The sequence below is a fragment of the Eumetopias jubatus genome, unplaced genomic scaffold (genome assembly GCF_037043125.1).
Source record: "Eumetopias jubatus isolate StellerSeaLion01/CBP00866 unplaced genomic scaffold, mEumJub1_p1.0 scaffold_11, whole genome shotgun sequence".
Lineage (NCBI taxonomy): Eukaryota > Metazoa > Chordata > Mammalia > Carnivora > Otariidae > Eumetopias > Eumetopias jubatus.
In genome coordinates this window covers 19499584-19527161 of record NW_028274817.1, presented here as the reverse complement: position 1 = coordinate 19527161, position 27578 = coordinate 19499584, and the positions used below count along the sequence as shown (strand labels likewise).

General features: G+C 39.0%; 2 protein-coding genes and 1 pseudogene across 4 annotated transcripts in view; 2 read left to right on the top strand and 1 right to left on the bottom strand.

The window, feature by feature from the left end:
* The window catches only part of ZDHHC9 (zDHHC palmitoyltransferase 9), a 76762-nt gene that overhangs the window by 34693 nt on the left and 14491 nt on the right, over positions 1–27578 (bottom strand). Inside the window, exons 3-4 of one of the 3 annotated variants that reach the window (XM_088028650.1) lie at positions 23555–23703; positions 19516–19603 (exon numbers count right to left, since the gene is read on the bottom strand). The gene's annotated coding sequence lies outside the window, so the exon portion shown is untranslated. Of the gene's footprint in view, positions 1–19515; positions 19607–23554; positions 23704–27578 lie in introns of all 3 variants that reach the window. The other 2 variants (XM_088028651.1, XM_088028653.1) reach the window with 2 other exon arrangements.
* On the top strand, positions 16434–17288 carry LOC148162979 (large ribosomal subunit protein eL8 pseudogene; annotated as a pseudogene).
* LOC114223725 (coiled-coil domain-containing protein 169-like) lies at positions 18470–19114 on the top strand. The gene has a single exon (XM_028122727.1). The coding sequence runs from the start codon at positions 18470–18472 to the stop codon at positions 19112–19114; it is 645 nt and encodes a 214-aa protein (XP_027978528.1).

Genomic DNA, 27578 nt, shown 5'->3' with positions numbered 1-27578 from the left:
AAATGAGGTTCCTAGATTATGGTCTACACTTGATATCCAAGTGAGAGCATCTGATACTGACCCGGCACAGCCCTAGTCTCTGACTCTGCCCAGCCTTCTCATTCCAGGAGCTGACCTCAAGGGATTGTGTAGCCCAAAATATAAACTGGTTTATCAGTCAATCATTAAGTATGTACTAAGCACCCACAGTTTGCCCAGCCTGTACTAAGCACTATAGGAAATACCAAAGAAGTATATGACATGATCCCAGGCTCTAAGGAACTTGAAATATTCAAAGACAGAAAAGACCAGCTCATGTGAAGTCATTAAATATAAATAAAAAACAGTACAGAGTCCATTTCTCAACTATGCACAGCAGAGTCTCCAACCTTTTAAGGAGGGTTTGCCTCAAAAGTTTTACCTTCTCAAATACTGTTAGTAGAAAAGTAAATTGGCAAATTTTTTTCAGCAGGACTGTTCAGTAGCATCTCTTAATGTTTACACATTTCATAGCCATTGACCCAACAGACCTACTTCTATCAAGAAATAGTAACACAAAAGTTCAAAGATATATGTTCCAAGATGTTTACTATAGCATTGCTTATAATTGCAAAAGTTACCAAACAAAAAATTCTTTACTGCATAGGAGTACTATGCAGCTATTAAAAATAAGGAGATATAGCATATATACAGAAAGAGCAGACCATTGCCTTTCTATATATGTATCTATTTCAATAAAAATTTTACATTAAAATTTAAGTTTTGGGGCACCTGTGTGCTCAGTTAGTTAAGCCTCCAACTCTTGATGTCAGCTCAGGTCATGATCTCAGGGTTGTGGGATCAAGCCCCATGTAGGACTCCACGCTGAGTGTGGAGTCTGCTTGAGATTCTCTCTCTCTCTGCCCCTCCCCCATCTCAAAAAAAATTAAGTATCTATGTGCTGATATGCAAGTATGCCCAATATGTTAAGTTTAAAAACCCAGTATCTAAATGTTTATAAAATCCAACTTCTATCAAACAAAAAAACCTTATTTTGTGTATGTGTATATGTATATGATTTTGTATATGCATATTTTAGAAGTCTGGAAGGATATTTACCAAACAGCATCACCTCTGGGGAGTGAGGGTGGTGAACAAACTTTTAAGTTTTATTTTATACACTTTAATGTCTGAATTAATTACAAGAAACATTATTAATTTTAGAACTTAAAACATTAAAATTTAAAAAAGTATTGTAAGGCTCTGTATTTGTTCAATATGGCAGAATGACCACATGCATTAATTTGCTCTCCCTCCTAAGACACCATTAGAATTATAGTAGAGGGATTTAAAAGGTGTAAGCCCACAACAAAGAAAAGGGACATCAGATGACAGACAATATATGTCATCTGGAAGATAAAAAAATGGAGGGATGGGTGTTGACAGAATACACAGAACTAAAGCCGATGAGGAAAAGCCTCTAAATTTTTGGAGCCAACCAGCCCAGAAAAATGCCATACACAACATAGGAGGACTCCAGGAAAAAGGGAAATCAGCAAAAGAGATGATGTGGTTAAAAGCTAGGAAAACTGGGGCACCTGGCTGGCTCAGTCAGTAGAGTGTGCAACGCTTGATCTCAGGGTCATGAGTTCGAGCCCCACGCTGGGTGTAGAGATTACTTAACAAATAAAAATTAAAAAAAGCTAGGAAAATTAAGGATACAGTAAAGGCACAGAGTGCAAGAAATAAACCAAAAGGGTGCAATAAAGAAATCCCAGGGTGGGGTGCCTGGGTGGCTCAGTTGGTGAAGCATCTGCCTTTAGCTCAGGTTGTGATCCCAGGGTCCTGGGATCAAGCCCCACATCTGGCTCCCTGCTCAGCCGGGAGCCTGTTTCTCTCTCTGCCCCTCCCCCGCCCAGCTCATGCTCTGTCTCTCTCTTTCTTTCTCTCTGTCTGAAATAAATAAATAAAATCTTTAGAAAAAAAAAGAAATCCCAGGAAAAACAAAAGCTATACAAGAAATCTATGGATCAAACTTGAAGAAATGGTTTGAATTAACATAGGAAGTAGGCCTAAGGAAGAATAGAATTTATTTTGAGCAATAAACAAAATGAAAAAGAAACTGGAAAATAGCAGAGATATGATAAAGAAGGCGTATGTTTAGTCTACGCACAGCATAAATACATATATACATACATACACACACTCATACATAAATGAATGAATGGTAATCAGAAATTCAAGGAAAATACAAAACTGTTTAAAAATGCTATTTTCCAATAATTAAGGCAATCAGGACATGGAACAACATAGAGCAACCAATGGAGGTTGTAACATTGGAACTACAAAGAAGAAAATGTAATCCAGGCCCATCCCTTGGCTTTACACAGATATATATTTATATAATCATAATAATGTAAATACTATCCTTATTGGTTTTCAACTTTTGAAATCCAAACTAGAGACAAATCGCAGAAAACTTAATTGTGACTACAAAGTATAAAGTAAATGTTAACAAACTTAATGTAAAAGCATAGCATACAGAAATTAGAAAGTAGACAAAATTAGAGGAGGTGGAAAATTGTGTAGAGGCATTAATATTCCAATTTTAGAAAGTGCAGAATCGAGAGATACTATCTGTAGATGATGGAACCAAAAAAAAAAAGAGATTTATGTGTCTTATAGAAAGGCACAAAGATAACCAAGAAGACATACAAACAAAAAGATACATCACATTAGAATGGTTGTCTCTGGAGAGGTGTATTAAGTAGAGGAACTAAAGAGAGTGATAAGAGTGATGTATTTGGAGGAAGAAAGCGGTGGTGCTGCTGTGTAAGTGAGTTAAATCCCACCTATTAGAGCAGCAAGTCACTAGATGATGTTTAGAGCTGGTAAACCAATGACCGGCAGTATACACATATCACTTAGAGAAAAGGGATAATTGCAATACTCCCCTTACTGGTCTCCCTACATCCACCCTTGCTCCCTTTTGGTCTATTATTAACACAGCAGCTAGAGAGATTCTAGTGGGTTGTTTTTGTTTTTGTTTTTTTAAGATTTATTTATTTATTTTATTTATTTATTTTTTAAAATATTTTATTTATTTATTTGACAGAGAGAGAGAGAGAGACATCGAGAGAGGGAACACAAGCAGGGGCAGAGAGAGAGGGAGAAGCAGGCTTCCTGCTGAGCAGGGAGCCCAATGTGGGGCTCGATCCCAGGACCCTGGGATCATGACCTGAGCCGAAGGCAGATGCTTAACCGACTGAGTCACCCAGGCGCCCCTATTTATTTATTTTAAAGAGAGAGCACCGGGGGGCGGGGGCAGAGGGAGAGAGAGAGTCTCAAGCAGACTCTGTGCTGAATGTGGAGCTCAATGTGGGGCTGGATCCCATGACCCTGAGATCAAAACCTGAGCGGAAACCAAGAGTCAGATGTTTAACTGACTGAGCCATCCAGGCACCCCTAGAGAGATTCTTTTAAACGTTAACTCAGATCCTGCATAATAGAAAAATATATATATTGGTCTCTGCCCCCCAGTTCATGGCACAGAACTAAAACCCTTGTAAATTCCTAAGTGGTAAAGAGCACTATGAGCATCTTTTGTTCTAATATTTGGTCTTTGACCCTGGTTCTTGACACAGGGCTCCTGAAACCCTTATAATTTCCTGGGTGATAGAAGCATCCTTTGTTCTAATGAGGCAACTCTAGGTGGGCTCTTGGATGGTTCCTGGATGGGGGCTGGTCACCAGAAAGAAAGATCAAGCCATGATTAGAAGCCTGGAATTTTCAGCCCCACTTCCATCAAGAGGAGAAGGGAGAAGAGCTGGAAATGGAGTTAATGATTGATCTTGCCTACGCAATGAAGCCTCCATAAAAATCCCAAAAGTATGGGATTAGGAGAGCTTCCTGGTGGTGAACACATCCATATGCCGGGAGGGTGACACACCCAAACTCCAGGGACAGGAGCTCCTACACTCGGGACCCTCCCAGCCCTTTCCCTATGTAGATACATCATCTCCTTCTGGCTGTCCATTGGTATCCTTTAGCATATCTTTAATAACCTAGTAAACTTAAGTGTTTCCCTGAGTTCTGTGAGCTGCTGTAGCAAACTAACCAAACCCCAGGAGGGGAACGTGGGAACCTCAGATTTATAAGTAGTCAGTCAGAAGCACAGGTGATAACCTGGACTTGCCAATGGTATCTGCAGGGGGCTGGGGGGAACAGTCTGGTGGGACTGGGCCCTTAACCTGTGGGATCTCACACTATCTCCAGGTAAACAGTGTCAGAATGGAATTAAATTATAGGACACCCAGCTGCTATCACAGAGAATCCCTTGTTGTAGGGGAAAAAAACCCACACATCTGGTGTCAGAAGTGTTGAAATGTGACAGTAGTGTGAGAATAAAGGAGACACACAGGAGGGAAGAACGAGACTTTTCTAATACACCTCTCACTCAGAACAAAAGCCAAAGTCATTAAAAGGGCTTACTAGACCTTACACAATCATCTGCCTCACCATCTCCCAACCCCTGCATCTCCTGCTATTCCCCCTTGTTCATTCTGCACCAGCCCCAGTGGTCTCCTTGCTGTTACTTCAACAAACTGGACATGTTCTACGCAGGATTTTTGCACTGGTTATTCTCTCCACCTAGAATGATCTTTCCCCAGATATTTGCATGTCTTGCTCTATCACCTCCTTCAGGTCCTTACTTAAATGTCCCCTTCTCAGAGAGGTTTTCCCCAGCTACACTATTTGAAACTGCAGCACCCCCCCCAAATCTCCCTAACTCCTTTCTCTGCTTTATTTTTCTCCCATAACACTTAGTGTCTTTTAACATACTGTGTATTTTAACTATGTATTTATAGTGTATTGTTGCTCTCCCCCACTAGAATGTAAACTTAAGAAGAGCAAGGACTTTTGTGTTTTGTTCACCACTTTATCCCCAGTGCTGAGAACAGTGACTGGCACATAGTAGGTGCTTATTAAGGGCTAAATTGCAGGGGCACCCGGTGGCTCAGTCAGTTAAGCATGTCCTTCAGCTCAGGTCATGATCCCAGCATCCTGGGATCGAGCCCCGTGTCGGGGTTCCTTGTTCAGCGGGGAGCCTGCTTCTCCCTCTCCCTCTGCCCTTTCCCCCACTCAAACACTCTCTCTTGCAAATAAATAAATAAAAATTTCTTTTAAAAAGGGCTAAATTGCATCCCCCCCATTCATATATTGAAGTCCCAATACCCAGTATCTCAGAATGTAACTGTATTTGGAGATAAGTTATTTTTTAAAAAGGTTTTATTTATTTATTAGAGAGAGTGTGTGCACAAGCAGGGGAGAGGGAGAAGCAGGCTCCCCGCAGAGCAGAGAGCCAGATGTGGGGCTCCATCCCAAGACCCCAGGATCACTACAATGAGATGAAGGCAGACGCTTAACCCACTGAGCCACCCAGGCACCCCTGGAGATAAGTTCTATAAAGAGGCGATTGAGGGCATCTAGGTAGCTCAGTTAAGAGTCTGCCCTCAGCTGGGGTCATGATCCCAGAGTCCTGGAATCAAGTCCCATATCTGGCTCCCTGCTTAGCAGGGAGTCTCCTTCTCCCTCTCCCCTCACTCCACTCTCATGCTCTCGCTCTCTCTCAAATAAATAAATAAATAAAATCTTTTTTAAAAAAAAGAGGTGATTGAGTTGAAATGAGGCCATTGGGATGGGGCTCTAATCCAGGATTTCTAATCCAGAAATGAGGCCATTGGGATGAGGCTGGTATAACAAGAGGAAGAGACACCAGAGGTAAGAATACACAGAGGGACAATCCCATAAAGAGGCAGCAAGAGGGTGGCCATCTGCAAGTCAAGGAGAAAAGCCTGGAACAGATCCTTCCCAGATGGCCCTCAGAGGAAACCAAGCCTGCCAGAATCTTCATCTTGGACCTCCAGCCTCTAGAACTGTGAAAGAATAAATTTCTGCTGTTTAAGCCTCCCAGGCTGTGCTATTTTGTTATGGCAGCCCTAGCAAACAGAGTGTTCAATGAATATGTGCTTTGAATGAATGGATAAACAGGTAGATGGATATAGCAGGAACATAAGAAAAACTCAAACCAGAAACAGTTTAAAAGTGGTAGACCTCAGGGATGGGAATACGGGTGAGGAGGAGTGGGGAAGGAGACAGTTGCTTTTTATTATAAGTCCTTCGGCACTATTTAATTTTTATCTACACAAATGGATTATTTTGGCAAATGTTAATTTTTAAAAAGGGGTGTTACAGAACAAAAGAACATAAGTTCATGAGACTTTATATTACTGGTTCTCCATCCGGGGCAATTTTGCCCTAAATATCTAAACATTTTTTCGTTCTCAAATTTGGAGAGAGTGCTACAGGCATCAGGGAGCGTCAAGGCTGGGGGTACCGCTAAATATCTTACAGTGCGCAGTACAGCACCCCACAAAATGTCAGTAGTGGCAAGATAGAGAAATCCTTTTACAGAATTGTGTGGATGATAGTGCCATAACAAGTTATTAAAGAAAGTTATGGCTGTTTAGTTAATAGTAACCTCCGAGAAGAACTTAATATAGGAAAACTACCATACTATGCTACAATCAATTCTTTGGTGCCTTTGTTAGAGAAAAATTCTGGACTGAATGATAGTTCTGATGGCAGTGCTAGGAACATGGGAGACACAGTATATATAGAAAGACTGACTGACTTTTGCCCATAGATTTTTTTTTAAGATTTTATTTATTTATTTGACAGAGAGAGAGAGAGACAGTGAGAGAGGGAACACAAGCAGGGGGAGTGGGAGAGGGAGAAGTAGGCTCCCCGCTGAGCAGGGAGCCTGATGTGGGGCTCGATCCCAGGACCCCGGGATCATGACCCGAGCCGAAGGCAGACGCTTAACGACTGAACCACCCAGGCGCCCTGTCCATAGATTTTTATACAAACCTTCAATATACGCAAATGCAAATGGCCATTCATCCCACATCACCTCACTCTCACTTCACTGCCTCTTCCTGCCAGTCTAATTCACCCCCTCTGCTCTCCACAAATCAACACTCAATACTCCCTTCTTTCTTTTATCCCAAACCCCAATTCCAAGATTTCTCCCAGACCACAGCTCATGCTGGAATGCCTTTTCTGCACCTTTCAGCCAAGATTTCTTTCTCCTTTTATGTCTTTCATGATATCTCCATTCCCTGGAAAAGAGGGAGTAATTTCTCACCGGTTCCATCTTGCATAAAAACAGAACTCCTTCCTTGCTCAACAACCTATCAAAAGCACCTACTTTTTCACACACACCACTAAGTAAATATCTAATGTATGGATCTATTAGGTGTTTTGATTGCTGTGTATTCATGATAAATGTGTCTGTGCCAGTATCATGTCCAGTTAGAGGTGGTATAGACAAATGTCTGGTGATCTGCTTTCAGAATGTAGTTTCCCAGAAGGGGTGTGAGAAGAATCAAGGGCAGTCACTGTTCCATGCTATTGCTCAGAACATTAGTTTTGACCTCAATGAGCAACATTTTTGTGCTGCCAGGTACTGAAAGCCTGCTAGGGGAGGGGAAAGAGCCTGTTCCAGAATCAACGCACTTTGGAATATCTATAGAAGGAAACACAAGAGACTGGTAACAGTAGTTTCCACCTCAAGAACTTAGAGATAAAGGTGGGAGAGAGACCTAATTTTCAGTGTATACTCTTTTATAACTTTGGAATTTTGCTCCATATGCATATATTAGCTATACAAAAATATTAATTAATTTTTATGTCAGTATACTGTACAAAACTACAGTATTTGTATCTCAAGCCAAACTTCTACCCAGCTACAAATGGATGTGAAAATATCATGTTTTTTTAATATTCTAAACTGAGGTATTAAATATATATCCTGGCAATCTATTAGACTCTGAATCCCACACTCAGAAAAAGACTAAAAAGAAATTGTCTGGAATGATATGTTCCTTATTGATATGATTGTCTTTAAATCACGTGGAAATAGGCAGAAGAAACTTGACCTAACTATAGTGTTCATATACCTCCCTAAAGCAACGCTTTTAAAAATAATTGGAGGGCTGAAAAAATGCAATGACAAAATTTTATTTACATTTTAATATAATATATAATTGATTGATCAGGAGCTTTAAGCACTCTGTTCTAGATGGCAAGAGAAGACCATTTTATCCAGGAATAAATAGTTCTCTGTCTTGTTTTAGTTTGGATGCAATAATGATGAATACCAAATCCCTTGGGATGAAAAAATGATTTATTGAGAACTCCATTTCCTCAAGTTTTTCTCATTTCCCCAGTGACTGTAATATCAAATGTCACAAGTTTAAAACAAAACAAAAGCATGGAAATGTCCCTTGTTCAGACTGAGCCTCTTGTATGAAGATATACTCCTTTTTTATCTGACCTGTAAGGCCCTTCTGAATTTGAGGATGTCTACCAGACCTCTGGCCATCCAAGGTAAAGGATCATCATTCTGGTATATCTCCCCCTGGCCACTCCAGGAAATTTTTAGTTCCCACTGATGAACTTCACCCTACTGACACCTCCCATCACATTTTGCTTCTAATCTCTGAAATAATTTGCACAGCAGGTGAGCTGGAGACTAATTTTCAAAAGGTGCCATGAATATGTTTTTCAAATGTACTTCTTAACCACTCTTCTAAATGAAGAAGGAATTGGGCAGGTGAAGCTGAATCAGCTAAACCAGGCAATCTACCTACCTGGGGATTCTCAGAATACTTCTCTGTGTGTTTCTGTTCTGGGTTGAATAGACATCCCATTGGTTATTATATTTATCTGTGGAAATTTAATCTCTGTTATTCTAAAATAAAAAAGTCATCTCTTCACCCTTACAAAGTCTGTTTCTATCTGATAACAGCTTTATTGGTTGTGCATGCACAACGATATATTTGTCTGCTAAGGCTGCCATAACGAAATACATAGACTGAGTAGCTTAAACACAGAAATTGATTTTCTCACAGTTCTGGAGGCTAGAAGTGCCAGATCAAGGTGCCAGCCAGTTCAGTTCCTGGCGAGGGCTCTCTTCTACCCTTATGACCTCACTTAACCTTTATTATCTCCTTATAGGCTCTATCTCCAATACAGTCACATTGGGGGTTAAGGCTTCAACATATGAATGCAGTGGGGAGAATTCAGCCCATAACAACTGAATTCACAGTAACGGACTGTTTTACATTTTAGTAAATTAGCAGGTTATCAAAGATATAAGATATATATCAAAGATATTGGGGGAGGAGGAAGAAGGGTGTTAGGAAGGAATGGAAAAAATCAGCTGGTGGGATAGGAAAGGAGGAACAGGAGAACTCCATATGGGCAATCTCTAACCAGGAGAGTGTTAAGTTTTTAGTAAAGTCTTGCACCAAAGCAAATGAATTCCACAGAATTTTTTGAATCCCCACTCTTCCTAATATCCACTAAGGCAAAGCTCTGCCAGGCAGGCTGGAATATGAACATTGGCCTAACCTGTCCCATCCTGATTTCAAGCTCACAGAAGAATGGCAACTATGTCCCTTTAACTCACTCTCTACAGTATTGCTGGGCAAAGAAGCATTTGAATGCTTTTGGTGGTGATGATTATGGAGAAAAATGGAATATAAATGGATACTGACAAGTTTCATTGTAACAACTTTTATAACCCCATTATTAAAGAGATGAATATCTTCATATTCCTAAATAAGAGGTAATCACATGTCTAAAGCCTCTTTGCCCCTCACTTATTTTGTTAAAATGCTATTCTCATTTATTCTCAATCTTTTCTTCTGGGTGTGCATTAGTTACTATGGAAACATTGGGAGACCATAGTTTGAGCATATCAACATTCCCAAATTCTATTAGAATATGAAGCCAATTTATACTGTGGTATTAGGGGAGAGAGTTCTTACCTCAGAGTTATAAATGAATGCAAGACAAAATGAAATGTATGGCACTGCCACACAAACACAAGCCCCACTTAGCACCACAAAATGGGTAAGGCTCATCTTATCTGCCCACTCTATGTATCAGAATCCTGACTGGAGTTATCAATGAAATTGTCTTAGTCTGTTCGTGCTGCTATAACAAAATACCATAACAGGCTGAGGGGGATGGGGGCAGCCTTATAAACAACAAACATTTATTTTTCACAGTTCAAGTTCAAACTCACAGCCCCAGCATATTTGATGTGTGGTGAGAAACTGCTTCCTAGACAGTCAATGTCTTCTCACTGCGTCCTCACATGGTAGGAGGGGCAAGGGAGCTCTCTGGGGTCTCTTTTATAAAGGCACTAATCTTATTCATGAGGGCTCTATCTTCATGACCTAAGAGCCTCCCAAAGGCCCCACCTGCTAATATCATCATCTTGGGCGCTAAGTTTCAACATATGAATCTGTGGGGGACAAAAGCATTCAATCTATAGCAGAGGTGTACTAAGTAAAGACATTTATCCATAACACCAGCACGGGTTCTTTTCTTTTTGCTGTAATTATCATTGATTCATAAATGGTTTATTTGTGTCATTTCCACTTTAACCCAAGAGTTTTTAGGTTAGTCATTTTAAATTTCAAAGTGACCAGATATTCCCCCGCTGTGGTTTTCTTGTTAATTTCTCATTTTTTAATTTTATTGTGGTAAGAACTTTTGCCCATGTGTGGGTACCTACTACACATCTTGACCACAATGTCCTGCATACAAATAAAACTGAATGTATCATCTCTCTTGAACTAGATGCTCCTCCATATTCTTTACCTCGGTTGTAATACCACATTCACCCAATCACTCAAGCCAGAAAATCTGCAAATCAGCCTCCCCTTATTCATTAAATTGGATCAATCGCCAAGCCTTACAAATTTTACCTCCTAAAAACTCTTCAAATTTCTCCCCTCCTCTATATTTCTTGACATCATCTACTAAATAATGCTATGAGAGATAATAAGGATTAAGCTCACTCCCACCACTCCCACCTCCCATCCATCCCTTCCAATATAGTTTCAACATTATTTTTATTTCCTCAAATGGTTGTCTTTTTTGCCTTTTTAAAAAGATTTTATTTATGTATTTATTTTTTTATTAAAGATTTTATTTATTTATTTGACAGAGAGAGACACAGTGAGAGAAGGAACACAAGCAGGGGGAGTGGGAGACGGAGAAGCAGCCTTCCCGCTGGAGCAGGGAGCCTGATGCTGGGCTTAACCCTAACCCTAACCCAGGACCCTGGGATCATGACCTGAACCGCAGGCAGAGGCTTAACGACTGAGCCACCCAGGCGCCCCTATTTATGTATTTATTTGAGAGAGAAAGGGAGAGAGGGACCAAGGGGAGGGACAGAGGTAGAGGGAGAGTGAATCTTAAGCAGACTGTGCTGAGCATGGAGTTTGATGCAGGGCTCCATCCCACAACCCTGAGATCATAACCTGAGCCCAAATCAAGAGTCGGCTGTTCAACCAACAGAGCCACCCAGGCACCCCTCTTTTTCACTTTAAAAAATATGTATAAACTTACATTTCCTGTTTGATCAACCATAGGTAGTTTCTCCTAACTGCCCACTTTGTAAGATGAAGACGTTAGAATTCTATATTTCCCTCTCCCTCCTCTCACCCCTACCTCCCAACTTATGTCTGTTTCTCCACATCTCTGTTTTCACATTTAACCATGCCATCATCTTATCAATCCTCCTACTTGGTCTCCCTATTTCCATTCTCAGCCCATCTTAACTCTTCACACAACAGCCAGAGTGATCATTTAAATCTATTTCTGCTTTTGTCAATGATAGACTAACTTGCTTCAGACTAACCATCCCATTGAGAGCAACTCTAAAAGCTGAACACATAAAAACATTTTTAGTCACATTGAAGGGCCATCAAGGCAGCATGAAATTGAGACAGACCAAGATTCTGGAGGGGAGAGGGAAAGGGAGAGAGGAGAGATGTGAGCCAGACATCTGGCTACATTTTTGCTTTTAAGCCATTTGGCCATTTGAAAGCTGTGGAATGAGAAGCTAAGAACCTTAGGAAAAAAACAATGCAGAAAATAGTGCCTGAGAGTCTGAGAAACTGAGAAAAGCTTTCAGCAGTCTAATGAAACTGAGAAAGGGAAAATGGAGTTGAGTGCCCATGAAGGAGAAGCCCTGGTAAATACCACAGAATTTCAGCTGAATCCCCCAAAGGGCCACAACCCAGGAGTGAGAGAGAATGGGAAAAAGATCAGCCCTCATAAAAATGGAAGCTCAGTCCCAATCTCTAATCAGATTAAGGTGATCTATCCCTACCCTGAGTGCTTGCCAGAGTAAAAAGTAACTCCCCTCTGGAGGAAGTTAGCATCAGCCAGCCCCTCAAATTATCTCTTCAACTTTTTATATGGTATCCAACATTCAACCATTAATCATAAAGCATGCAAAAAGATAAACACTGACTGAAAATCAAGAGAAAATAGGGACAGGACACCTGGGTGGCTCAGTCAGTTAAGTGTCCGACTCTTGATCTCAGCTCAGGTCTTGATCTTGGGGTCGTGAGTTCAAATCCCACATTGGGCTCCATGCTGGGCATGGAGCCTACTGAAAAAAAAAAAAAAGAAAGTAAAGAAAATCAGGAAAAAAAATAGACAATTGATACAGAGCCACAGAAGAACCAGATATTAGAGTTCTCAGTCATAGAATATAAAATAATTGTAATTAATATATTCATAAAATTAAATGACATAATGGAGAATTACAGCTATAGAAGACTAATTGCCTATAGAAGAATTACATTAAGAAAAACTGGGAGCCAGGTTTCCCCCTTTTAATCTACTGAGAGGGCCTGGGAGCAGCAGCACCCTTGTCTTCGTCAGCTCTGATTACTATAACAAAATGCCATAGACCAGGGGGCTTAAATAACAGAAATGTTATTTCTCACAGTTCTGAAGGCTGGGAATCTGTGATCAGAGCACCAGCATGGTCAGGTTCTGGTGAGAAGCCTCTTCCTGGTTTGCAGATAACCACCTTCTCATGGTACCCTCTTAATGCTGAAGAGAGCTCTCGTCTCTCCCTTTTCTTGTAAGGGCACTTATCTTCCACCGTCATGACCTTGTCTAAACCCAATTATCTCCTAAAGGTCTCATCTCCAAATACCATCACATTGGCAATTAGGGCTTTAACATATGAATTTTGTGGGGATACAAACATTCAGTCCATAACAACCCTAACCACAATGAGCACACCCAGGGCCCAGATCTTGGTTTCTAAATACCATTCTACATTAAAAGGAACCAGGGATTCCTGGAGAAAAGGTTAATCCTAGGACTGGGGGACAGAACATATAAGAGGAGCTTTAACCTTCTTTTTGTCCCCTAAAAGTAAAGAAGTGCTCAAAGAGTAATGGGGGAAATATCAAAAGGACACAGAAGCCAACCTAAAAGGGCTCCCATTGGCTAAATCTGAGCATCATAGTAAGTTATGATAGTAATAGCTTAAAACCCATTGAATAAAAATAGGAAGTCATGAGTCCATACTGATATGAATGAATGAATGAATGAATGAATGAATGAAAAGTTTGAAGAGGAACTGGGGATAGATATGCATATACAGATATAAAAATATACAGTTTCAAAGTACCTGTGCACAAAATACTTACTATTTGCAAAGGAAAAAAGAATCACCCTACAGTGGAGAAGCCTGGAAGACACCAACTTAGTTCATTGAAAGAATAAAGCATCACTTCTGTTGTATTCCTGCCAAAAACTTATAAACCAAATATAATCATGAGGAAACATCAGATGAACACAAGTTGTGGGACATTTTACAAAACAACTGGGCTGTAATTTTTAAATGTCAAGGTAATGGAAGTCAAGTAAAGACAGAGTAACAAAATTGTAGATTGCAGGACTAAATAGACATGAGAACCAAATGCAATGCTTCATTCTGAATTATATTCTTTGGCTATAAAGGACCTTACTGGCAAGTTGGCAAAGCTTGAATGGGTATCTGAGTATTGGATAATAGTGATATATCAATGTTTATTTTCTGATTTGATGGTTACGGTGCAGTTTTTTTTTAAGAGAATGACCTTTGTTTTTTAGGAAATACACATGGAACTATTTTGAAATGATAGAGCATTGTGTCAGTTATTTACTCATAAAAAGTTCAGGCAATTGGGATGCCTGGGTGGCTCAGTTGGTTAAGCGGCTGCCTTCGGCTCAGGTCATGATCCCAGGGTCCTGGGATTGAGTCCAGCATGGGGCTCCTTGCTCAGCAGGGAGCCTGCTTTCCCCTTTGCTCACCTCTCCCCCTGCTTGTGTTCTCTCTCTGTCTCTCTCTCTGACAAATAAATAAATAAATAAAATCTTTAAAAAAAAAAAACGTTCAGGCAAAAATTTTTTGTACTGTACTTAAAACTTTTCTATAGGTTTGAGATTGTTTCAAAATATTTTTAATGTCTCGTGTTGTTTAAAAAAACATGATGAATTAAAAATCATGACATTAACAGCACACAACAACAGCTCAATTTATAAGGAAATTGAAAGGTCCTTACATTAAGCAATGGTAAAAGTAGTATTTGCTGGTAGGTTCTAGTCAAAACTACATGTTGTAATTTTTAGGTTAACAACTAAAAGAATAATAAAAGAATGTATTACTAGTAAACTAAAAGATGGAATATAGAATAATAAAAAACACATCATACTTAATGGCTCACTTCTAAAGAATGGAGTATGGGAAGGAGAAAACATAACTTTACAGTGAAGTAACCTGGCAGACACCATCTTAATCATGGTTAATATGACCAGTGATAGGTCATGTTGTTAGCATGTACCCTCTGATATGATGTGATGAGAAACGCACTTCATCTCTGTGGTACACTCTCTCAAAACCCAATAACCTAATCTAATCATGAGAAAAACCCAAATTGAAGGACATCCTACCAAATGCCTGACAAATTCTGCTCAAAACTGTTAAGGTCATGAAATTTAAAGACTAAGAAACTGTCACAAATTAGGGGAGACTAAAGGCACATAACAACTAAATGCAATGTGGTATTATAAATAGGATCCTGAAGCAGAGTATTTGGACTACTAAAATCCAAATAAAATCTGAAGGTTAGTTAATAATGATGTAGAAATGTTTGTTTCCTAATTACAACAAATGAGAACATTTGGGAAAATTGAAATTAGGGGAAATTGAACCTGGGTGAGGGGTTTACAGGAACTTTCTGTATTATCTTTGCAACTTTTCTGTAAATCTAAAATTATTCCAAGATAAAAAGTTCATTTAAAACAAATTTCATAAATCCAAAAGTAGACAAGGAAGGAAAAAAGAAAGAACAGGTATAATAAATAGGCAACAAACAGAAAGATGCCAGACATAAATCTAAATATGTCAATAATTACATTAAATATTATTAGATTAATATTCCAATTAAAGAAATGGTCCAGGGGCACCTGGCTGGCTCAGTCAGTAGAGCATGCAACTCTTGATCTCTGGGTTGTGAGTTCAAGCCCCACGTTTGGCATAGAGCTTCGTAAAAAAAGAAAGAAAGACACAGTCCAACTGTATGAAAAAAATCAACCATATGCTGCTTGCAAGAGATACATTTTATTTTTTTTAAGATTTTATTTATTTATTTGACAGAGACACAGCAAGAGAGGGAACATAAGCAGGAGTGGGGGAGGGAGAAGCAGGCCTCCCGCAGAGCAGGGAGCCCAATATGGGGCTCGATCCCAGGACCCTGGGATCACAAATCGAGCCGAAGGCAGATGCTTAACAACTGAACCACCCAGGTGCCCCAAGAGATACATTTTAAATGTAAGCGAACAAAATGGTTAAAAATTGGGGCGCCTGGGTGGCTCAGTCGATTAAGTGTCTGCCTTCAGCTCAGATCATGATCTCAGGGTCCTGGGTTTGAGCCCCATGCCAGGCTCCCTGTTCAGCATGGAGCCTGCTTCTCCCTCTCCCTCTGCCCCTCCCCCTGCTCATGTGTGTGCTCTCTCTGTCATAAATACATAAAAATCTTTTAAAAATATGTCAGGACAGCTATATGAATATTAGACAGAAGAGACTTTATATTCTGGAGGATCTCAAAGACTGTATGCATACAAAGGGCTGCATATATGCTCGGGGGAGATCAGCGATGGCTGACCTTAGCCTTGTATAAGGCTGGCCTTATACAAGAAGGTAAAAATCAGAGAAGACTTGTAAACTACCTGAACTTAGAATGAGTGTACCAACACATGCACAGATTCCCTAGGAAAAGGGTGGAAACCTTGCTGGCTCAAAGTGTTTAAGCAAAATCTTTGACAAATAATTGGCTGATCACTAAGCTATGATGACCCAAGGGTGAAACTTAGGTGGCTAGGCTTAAAAATAAGAACAAGAATGTTAAAAAACAAACTAAGCAAAGATTCCAGTTGTCACCACAGGGGAGAAGGACACTACATAATTAGTCCAAGCATAACACTAAGCAAAAACAAAGGAACATAGTGCGATATAAAAAATAAAATGAACTCTCCTCCAGCCACCCAAGATGCTGAAAGGAAAGAAGGGGAAGGGGAAGAAGATGGCCCTGGCCCCTGCTGTTGTGAAGAAGAAGGAGGCCAAGAAGGTGGTCAATCCCCTGTTTGAGAAAAGGCCCAAGAATTTTAGCATCGGACAGGACATCCAGCCCAAAATGGACCTCACCCACTTTGTCAAATGGCCCTACTACAACTGGCTGCAGTGGCAAAGGGCTATTCTCTATAAACATCTGAAAGTGCCTCCCGAGATTAACCAGTTCACCTGGGCTTTGAACCTTTAAACAGCCACTCAATGGGTTAAGCTGGCCCACAAATACAGACCAGAGACAAAGCAGAAGAAGCAGAGATTGTTGGCCCGGGCTGAGAAGACAGCTGCTGGCAAAGGGGATGTCCCCATTAAGAGGCTGCCTGTCCTTCGAGCTGGGGTTAATAATGTCACCACCTTGTTGGAAAACAAGAAGGCTCAGCTGGTAGTGACTGCACATGATGTGGATCCCACTGAGCTGGTTGTCTTCTTGCCTGCCCTGTGTCATAAGATGGGGGTTCCCTGCTGTATTATCAAGGGGAAGGCCAGGCTGGGGCGTCTGGTCCACAGGAAGACCTACACTACTGTTGCCTTCACACAGGTTAACTCGGAAGATGAAGGAGTTCTGGTTAAGCTGGTGGAAGCCATCAGGACCAATTACAGTGACAGATATGATGAGATCTACTGTCACTGCGGAGGCAATGTCTTGGGTCCAAAGTTGATGACTCTTATTGCCAAGTTAGAAAAGGCAAAGGCTAAAGAACTGGCCACCAAACTGGGCAGAGTGGATGCTGTTGAATTTTCTATACATAAAAGTTACAAAAGTTCTCTATAAATAGATAAATAAATAAATAAATACAAAGAAACAAGGTGTAGCCCATACACGGGGGGAAAAGCAGCTTATATAAATTATCTGCAGGAGGCCCTCCATGATAGATTTAGTACATAAAGATTTCAAATAAACTATTATAAATATGTTCAAAGAACTAAAAGAAACATGTTTAAAGAATTAAAGGAATGAGTGATGACAATGGCTCATCGCATAGGGAACATTAATAAAGAGATATGAATTATAGGGCGCCTGGGTGGCTCAGTTGGTTAAGCGACTGCCTTCGGCTCAGGTCATGATCCTGGAGTCCCGGGATCGAGTCCCACATCAGGCTCCCTGCTCAGTGAGGAGCCTACTTCTCCCTCTAACCCTCCCCCCTCTCATGTACTCTCTCTCTCTCTCTCTCATTCTCACTCTCTCTAAATAAATAAATAAATCTTAAAAAATAAAATAAAAAAGAGATATGAATTATAAAAAAGAAAAGAATAAAAATTCTAGAGTTAAAAGGTACAACAACTGAAATGAAAAATTCACTCAAGGGGCTCAATAGCAGATTTGAGCTGATAGAAGAAAGAATCAGCAAACTGAAAGGTAGATCAATAGAGACTATCCAGTCTAAAGAACAACATGTAAAAAGGATGAAGAAAACTGAAGAACCTCAAAGACCTGAGAGACACCATCAAACACACCACATATGCATAATGGCAGTTCCGGAAGAGAAGAGGAGGAAAATGGGGCATAAGTATATGAAGAAATAATGAGTGAAAACTTCACAAATTTGATAAAAAACATTAATCACAACATCCAAGTTAACTCCATCCAATCTACATCCAAGTTCAATGAATTCTGAGTAGAACAAATTCACAGATATTTATAGCTAGAGAGGTCATAATCAAACTTTTGAAAGCCAAAGAGAAAACTTGAAAATAGCAAGAGGAAAATCACATGTGAACCACAATGAGATTAACAGCTGACTTCTCATCAGAAACAATTGAGAAAAGAAGGTGGTATTATGACATATTCAAAGTGCTGGGGGAGAAAACTCAACCAAGAATTCTAGGAGTCAGGTCACCGTGGCAACAGCTCATGACAACACTTTCTCCTCCCCAGCTTCTGGGTGTCCCTTAAGGCCTTCTGCTGTAAGCTGTGCTGAGGAGAAGGGTGTGGGAGGTCTCTGACCTGACACCATGGGAGACAGTAGAGGGGACAACTTTGAAGGTATGAGCATTGACAGCCTTAAACTGGAGTTATTGGAAGAAATCCATATGAAAGACCTAGTACGGCTCTCAATACTTGAAATAAGACACAAGATAGCGGAACTGGAAGCCAAACTCAATACTGACAAAGAAGGTGGCGAATGGAAAACCCGTTATGAAGCACAACTTGAACTGAATGATCAACTACAAAAGCAAATTGTTACTCTCAAAGAGAAAATGGAAAAAATCCGTGGAAATCCTTCAGATAGACTAGCTTCTACTCGTGTCTATGAGCGAATGCCAGTGGAATCCTTAAATACATTACTTAAACAGCTAGAAAAAGAAAAAAGGAGTCTTGAAAATCAAGTGAAAAACTGTGCACTTAGACTGGAACAAGAATCAAAGGCTTACCACAAAACCAATGATGAACACCGTGCATACCTAGCTGAAATGTCTCAGATCTCTGGCTCACACCAAGTTTCTAAAAGGCAACAGATGGATCAACTTCATAGAATTAAAGAGAATCATGTGAAAGCAGGAAGACAAAATCCAGCTAATCAGAAGATAGTAAATGCCAAGAAAGGACAAGCAAAAAAGATTACAAAACCAAACCATCTTTCAAAACTCAATCCATGATTCCAGAACTGGATGGATTTCTATTTCTTCCCTTTCTTCATATGTAATTTTCAACTTGTGAAGTTAGAGTTTAGTGCATTTTTCAGGAAATGAAATAGATTTTTAAAAAGAGCTATTAAAACTTCTTTAGCTCCTCTTCCAGATGTTTGTTCCTTTATTTGCGTGAAAGTAACTTTTTTAGTAATTTAGTTTAGTTTCAAAAATTACTCTAGGAAGTAGTTCTAGTGACTCTAATATAACTAATAGCGGTTTGTGATTCTTAAAAAGTCCTAGAGAAACTAAAGGTTATCATCATTATACTTGCTTTTTAATAATCTCTCCATGATATGCTTTGATAAGTAACATTGCTGTTGTATTTGGTTTCTAGTCAGCTGTAATCTAAAAATGTGAGCTCTGGGTACCTGGGTGGGTCAGTCAGTTAGGCGTCCGACTCTTGATCTCAGCTCAGGTCTTGATCTCAGGGTCGTGAGTTAAAGCCCGGCATGGAGCCTACTTAAAAAAATAAATAAAATTTTTTAAAAAATCTGAGTTTACCAAAACTTTTTGCTATTTTAGGCTGTATCATGCTCTTTTTTTTTTTTTTTTTAGCCCAAAGCTTAAACAAGGCTGCAAATCAACTGCATTTTTAAACTTTGGCTTGAAGTATCATGGTATTGAGGAAATAGCCTTCAATCGGGAATCAGCTTGGTTATAGTCCCCACTCTGCCTTGAACTTAACGAGATTTGGGAAAGTCCCTTTACCTCATCTTTATTTCCTGCACCTGTAAAATGACTGAGGCAAACTATGCAACTTCTAAGGCTTCTTACCATTCTAGGAAACCAGTACGTATTCAGCTACAGAGTCCTGCCACTTAGCACATAGTGAATTAAGTCATGTTTGTGATGTTTATTAATTCATAGTAATGACCTTATTTTTTGGACCAAACTTGGCAAGTGTCCACAATACTCAAGTCTAGAAGTGGAGATAGAATGAGGATAGGAGAGAGTTCTTTTAGAAAATTTATTAAATTCGGGGCGCCTGGGTGGCTCAGTCGTTAAGCATCTGCCTTCGGCTCAGGTCATGATCTCAGGGTCCTGGGATCAAGCCCTGCATTGGGCTCCCTGCTCGGCGGGAAGCCTGCTTCTCCCTCTCCCACTCCCCCTGCTTGTGGTCCCTCTCTCACTGTGTCTCTCTCTGTCAAATAAATAAATAAAATCTTTTTTAAAAAAAGAAAATTTATTAAATTCTCCTATTCACGTTTAGACTGTTTTTGTAATTGTCATATAGGTCTGCAACACACATATAATTTATTTTCTCAACTTCATAAATGAATTTAAATTCCCAGAAATCACCCAATGGTCAGTACAGTTTTTAGCTAATGGTGTTCTCACCTTGTATCTGGCACTAAAACCTAAATTCTATTCAGTATCACCAGTAATGAATACCAAATGCGTTTTTATAACTACCTATATAGTTATTCACTTTCTTTAAGGAGAATGCATAAATTCCATATAGCCAAATAATTCTTTTATATGACTGTAAAATATAATGCAGTAAAATATAAAGTCACCTCCTACAAATTACTCTACCTTGGAGCTGTTTGGAAATATTTTCTTCTATTCTTAATTAAGCTAACTACAGAGAGCGGATATCGTGGCCCATATTATCAAACAAGTACTAGATTTTTATGTTTTACACCATCTTTCTTAGCATTAGCAACAAATTGATAATCTTAATATTAGTAATAAATAGAATCACAGACCATCACTGAAGAATAAAAAAGTTTTTTTTCTATCATACAGAGGTAGGCCATTGTAAGGATTAAATTAAAGAACATTTAAAATTATCTCCATCATTGTGATGGTCTATTAATTGAACATCTTACCACAGGGATCTACCATGTTTAAATGTTAGGAGCTCCTTTGGAATACTTTCCAGATAACAGAAAATGTCTGTCTTAAACACGGTGATGGAATGTTGATGGGGTAGTGTAAAGGACTGAAATGGGAGACTTTCAAAGATCTGTGTTCTGATATCAGTTTTGCCACTTCTCAGCTTCTGACTATAAGTAAATCACTTTACATTGCCTCACTTTCATTATGTATAGAGTTGGGAATATTTACCCTAACTACCACCTTGGGATTGCTGTGCAGATCGAGAGTACTTACTAAACATTTATTTATTTACGTCTTTATACCTTATTTCCCTCTGAAAGGGTGCCACTATATTTAGAGGTATAAAAGCAACATCCACAACATGGAAGATGAAAATAAAAGTTAAACAGTTTTGCAAGAATTTGTGACTAAGAAAAACTCTAGCTTTAAGCTTTCTAACAGCCAGCACAAAGAAGGAATGAGCTACATAGCTCTCATTAGTTTTGTAGATGGAATACACAAGTAATGAAAAAGTTTTCCCTTGTTCCAAGCTCTGAAGATAATTTGTCATGAGAGGTTTTATAAGAAGGTGCAATTATTTATTGCAATAATCAGAGCAAAAATGAGAGTTTGGGATCCTGCTTTGTTTAATAGTGAAATATGTATTAATATCAGTATTTTTTAAGTTTAGAATTCATAAAGCAAAAAATCAGTAAAACAATATTTAGTATATTTCAAATTTTTAAATGTCTAAATGTATTACAAAATATCAAGAAATACCATAAAACATAAACACAGATGTTGCTATAATCAAAAAGACAGACCGTAACAAGTATTGGCTAGGATATGGAGAAACAGGAACCCTCATACACTGCTGGTGGGGATGTACAATGGTGCAGCCGCTTTGGAAAACAGTTTGGCAGTTCCTCAAAAGGTTAAACATAGAGTTATCATATGACTCAGCAATTGTACTCCCACGTATATACCCAAGAGAAATTAAAGCCCATGTCCAGGGGCGCTCGGGTGGCTCAGTCAGTTGGGCGTCCACCTTCCACTCAGGTCATGATCTCAGGGTCCTGGGACTGACCCCCATGTTGGGCTCTCTGCTCAGCAGGGAGTCTGCTTCTCCTTCTCACTCTCCTTCTGTGCTTCCCCCCACCTCAAATAAATAAATAAAATCTTTAAAAAAATAAATCCTATGTCCACATAAAAACCTGTACATGAATGATTACAGCAACATTATTCATAATAGACAAAAAGTGGAAGCAACCCAAATGTCCATCAACTGATAAATGGATAAACAAAGTGTAGTATATCCAAACAATGGAATATTATTCAGCAATAAAAAGAAATGAAGTACTGATATATGCTACAACATGGATGAATCTTGAAAATAATAAGTGAAAGAAGGCAGTCACAAAATACCACATATGGCATAATTCCATTTATATAAAATACCCAGAACAAGCAAATCCATAGAGACAGAAAGTAGATTAGTAGTTGCCTGGGGCTGGTGGGGCCAGAGGGAGGGTAGGTGATGGGGAGTGACTGCAAAGGGTACAAGGTTTCTTTTGGGGTGATGAAAATGTTCTAAAATTGATGGTGGTGATGGTTGCACAATTCTGTGAATATACTAGAAAACCACTGAACGCTTTAAGTGAGTTAATCATGTTATATGATTTATATCTCAATAATGCTATTACTATTATAATTTTTTTAATTCTGTCCTTTTTTTAAAAGTTATTTATTTGACAGAGAGAGACACAGTGAGAGAGGGACCACAAGCAGGGGGAGTGGGAGAGGGAGAAGCAGGCTTCCTGCTGAGCAGGGAACCCGATGCGGGGCTCGATCCCAGGACCCTGGGATCATGACCTGAGACGAAGGCAGATGCTTAACAACTGAGCCACCAAGGCGCCCCAATAATGCTGTTATTAAAAAATAATCTTATATCTACTGAAATAACCCTTAAAAAATGAAGGCCTCACAGAAAAAGACATTCCCAGGGAGGAAAAAAAGCCCAAGAGAACTAATTGCTAGCAGACCTGCCTTATAAGAAATTTTTGGAAGTTCCTCAAGCTAAAAAAAAATAATAAAAAATTTTTTTTAATTAAAAAAAAGAAGTTCGTCAGGCTGAAGAGAAATTGTAACTTGAACCCACACAAAGAAATAGAGCACCAGTAAAGGTAATTACACAGGAAAACATAAAATACAATGTAAACATATTTTTCTTTCCTTCTCACAACTGATTTAAAAGACATCTGCATAAAACAATAATTATTAAAATATTGGTAGATTTAGAATATATAAAGATAGCACAAAGGAAGGGAGAGGAAAGGAAGCAATATTAAAGCATTTCTGTACACTACCAGAAATAAGTTAGGATTAATGTGAAGTATATTTTTTTTGGTTAAGATGTATATAGTAATCCCCATACCTACCACTAAGAAAATAATTCAACAAAGATAATAAATAAAGAGAATTAAGATGGCACACTAGAAAACATCTATTTAGTGCAAAAGTAGTCAGTAAGGAAGAAATAGAGGAGAAAAAATACACGAGACATAGAAAATAGCAAAATGGGGGCACCTAGGTGGCTCAGTTGTTAAGCATCTGCCTTCGGTTCAGGTCATGATCCCAGGGTCCTGAGATTGAGCCCCGCATCGGGCTCCCTGCTCCACGGGAAGCCTGTTTCTCCCTCTTCCACTCCCTCTGCTGTGTTCCCTCTCTCGCTGTCTCTGTCAAATAGATAAATAAAATCTTTAAAAAATAAAAATTAAAAAATAGCAAAATGGTAGTTATAAATAATTACATTTATATCATAATCAATACTTACATTAAATGTAAATGAAATAAGCATTGAAATAAAAATAGATGATCAGACTAGATTTAAAAATAGGATCTGGGGCACCTAGGTGGCTCAGTGTCAGTTACGCGTTCAACTCTTGATTTCAGCTCAGGTCTTGATCTCAGGGTCATGAGTTTAAGCCTTACGTTGGGCTCCATGCTGACAGGGAGCCTACTTTAAAAAAAGGGGATCTAATTGTATGTTGTCTAGAACAGATACTTTATAGATTCAAGGCATAGATATGTTGAAAGGATGGAAAATCATAGGCTGTGTGCAAACCATAAGTAACCATAAGAGAGCTGGAGCAGCTATCCCAAGGTATTAGTTTTCTATTGCTGTGTAACAAAGGACCACAAATTTAGCAGCTTGAAACAATAACCATTTATTAGTTTACCGTTCTGCAGGTCATAAGACCAGGCAGGTTCTCTGCCTAGGGCCTCAAAAAGCAAAAACCAAGGTGTTGGGCAGTCTGGCTTCTTATCTGGAAGCCCTAGGGAATAATCTGTTTCTAAACAAACAAACAAAGCATCTGCTCCCAAGTTCAAAGACTCTGCTTCCAAGTTCAGGTTGTTGGCAGAAATTCCATTCCTGGCAGCCATAAAACTGAGGCCCCCATTTCCTTGACACATGGTCCCTACTATCTTTAAGCAAGCAATAGAGCTTTAAATCCTTCGTGTGCATTGAATCTTTGTCAACCTAATTTAGCACCAGCCAGAAAAAAAACTTTGTAGTTAAAGGGTTCACCTGATTAGGTCAGGCCCACCTAGACAATCTTTGTATAAGATTAACTGACTTGGGGCTTTTTAAAAAAAAAAAAAATTTATGTTTTAAGTAAGCTTTATGCCCAATGTGGGGCTTTAACTCACTATCCCAAGATCAAGAGTCACATGCTCTACCGACTGAGCCAGCCAGGCGCCCCTGACTTAGGGCTTTAATTACATCTAGAAAATTGATCACTTCATAGCAGTATCCAGATTAGTATCTGAATGAATAAGAAGGGAACAGAAATCTTGTGGAGCCATCTTTAGAATACTGTCTACCACAACTAACATTAGATAAAATAGACTTTAACACAAACAGTGTTACTAGAGAAAAAATGACATTTTATAGTGATAAAGAGTCAATTCATCAGGAAGACATAACAATTATAATACACACCTAACAAAGAAGCCCCAATATAAATGATTCAAAAACTGAAAGAACTGAAGGGAGAATAGTCTCTAATATCTTACTCTCAATAGAACAAGCAGCAACGTCCACAATAACCAAAATATGGAAAGAACCCAGATGTCCATCAACAGATAAATGGATAAGGAAGACGTGATACACACACACACACACACACACACACACACACACACACACACACACACACACACACTGGAATATTACTCAGCCATCAAAAATGAAATCTTACCATTTGCAATGATGTGGATGGAACTAGAGGGTATTTTGCTAAGCAGAAATAAGTCAGTCAGAGAAAGACAAGTATCATATGATTCCACTCATATGTGGAATTAAAGAAATGAAACAGGATCATAGGGGAAGGGAGGGGAAAATAAAATAAGATGAAATCAGAGAGGGAGACAAAGCATAAGAAACTCTTAACTACAGGAAATGAACTGAGGGTTGCTGGAGGGGAGGTAGGTGGAGGGAGGGGGTAACTGGGTGATGGGCATTAAGGAGGGCACTTGATGGAATGAGCCCTGGGTATTATATGCAACTGATGAATCACTAAACTCTACATCTGAAACTAATAATACACTATATGTTAATTAACTGAATTTAAATAAAATTTAAAAACAATTAATAGAACAATTAGAGAAAAAAATCAGCAAGGATAAAGAAGACCTGAACAACACTGTCATAAAATTTACTCTAAATGATATCCACGGGACATTCCACCCAACAACAACAGAATACACATTTTTTTTCCAGTGTACATGGAACATCCAATATTGTTTATGTTTATGGCCTATCATAGGTCATAAAACAAGCTATAATTTAAAAAGATTGAAATTTTTAAAAATAATTGAAATCATACAATATATGTATCTGACCACAATGGCATTAGAAATTAATAATAGAAGGAAATTTAGGAAATCCAGAAATATTTGCAAATTGAACAATATATTTCTAATAACCATAGGTAAAAGAAGAAATCATAAGGGTAATTAGAAATCTGAACTGAAAGAAAACCAAATCACAATGTGTTAAAATGTATGAGGTAGAGCTAAAACAGTGCTTGGAGGGAAAATTATAGCTTGAAATTATAGGAGAAAAGAAGAAAGATCTCAAATCAATAAACTAAGTTTTTGCCGACAATGAATCATGGAACACTACATCAAAAACTAATGATGTAATGTATGGTGATTAACATAACAATAAAATAAAATTTAAAAAAAGAATCTAGAGAAAATATAGCAAACTGAGCCCAAGGCAAACATAAGATGGAAATAATAGAAGAATAATAGAAATTGCAAAATATCAACTTCGTGCAAACGTAGGTAGTACAGAAGAAATAGAAAAGGAAAAATACATGAGACATAAAATAGCAAAATGGCAGTTATAAATACATTTATATTATAATCAATAATTATATTAAATGTAAATGATATAAGCACTACAATAAAAATAGATGATCAGACTAGATTTAAAAATGGGATAAAAAAAAAAAAGGGTGCCTGGGTGGCTCAGATGGTTAAGCGTCTGCCTTCAGCTCAGGTCATGATCCCAGGGTCCTGGGATCGAGTCCCGCATCAGGCTCCCTGCTCCTTGGGAGCCTGCTTCTCCCTCTGCCTCTCTCTCTCTCTCTCTGTCTTTCATGAATAAATAAATAAAATCTTTAAAAAAATAAAAAATAAAAATAAAATAAATAAAAATGGGATGAGGGGGCGCCTGGGCGGCTCAGTCAGTTAAGCGTCCAACTCTTGATTTCGGCTCAGGTCATTATCTCAGGGTGGTGGGATTGAGCCCTGTGTCGGGCTTCTCACTCAGCAGCGAGTCTGCTGGAGTTTCTCTCTCCCTCTTCTTCTGCCCCTTCCCCCCCCTCTCTGTTTGTCTAAAATAAATAAAGAAATCATATTAAGAAAACTTTGGGGTGCTGATAATAGAGGTTTTCAGTAGTAGGGCTCAAGTTGTTCCAAACAAGCATAGACATTTTATTATGGAAGTAAGAAGAAGGAGGGACACAAGTAAAGTTATTGAATCCTTGTAGGCCAGCCCATAACTAGGTTTCTTATTTATATGGCCTTAGCTAAGAAAGTGGATTTGAAACTTTGGAGGTCTCTAATGATATGTTGGTGGAGTTGTAAAGTGTGTTAGAAATATGCTCATATTAAGGTGGCAGGCCTGGCAATTGCTTTGTTGGAAGGTATGAACTGGTAAGTCTATGTAAAGATTAGTGGTATTTGTGTGTAATTAAAGGGAAGGAGTGGTTGTGGTGGTCATGGTCAGAGATGCAAGGTGGGAGATTGTGGTGGATAGTGGGAGGAGAGTAGTAGAAGGCACTTGGGAGTGAATGGTCCTCTCCCCAGGAGGTCGAGGGGTTGACTGATAAGAGGCAGGTGTCTCCTGGGGAAAGCAATAATCTCCATTACTTTTTAGAATGACACAGATAGTAGTAACTGCTACCAGATTTCCCTTTAGGCATGGGAGTATAGGAGTGTACATTTTAGCAAAGAGCAGGGAGTATAGCAGGATCATGAGCTCTGCAGACAGTGAGTTCAGGAACATAATAGGATCCCTAATATCAAAGGAAGAAAA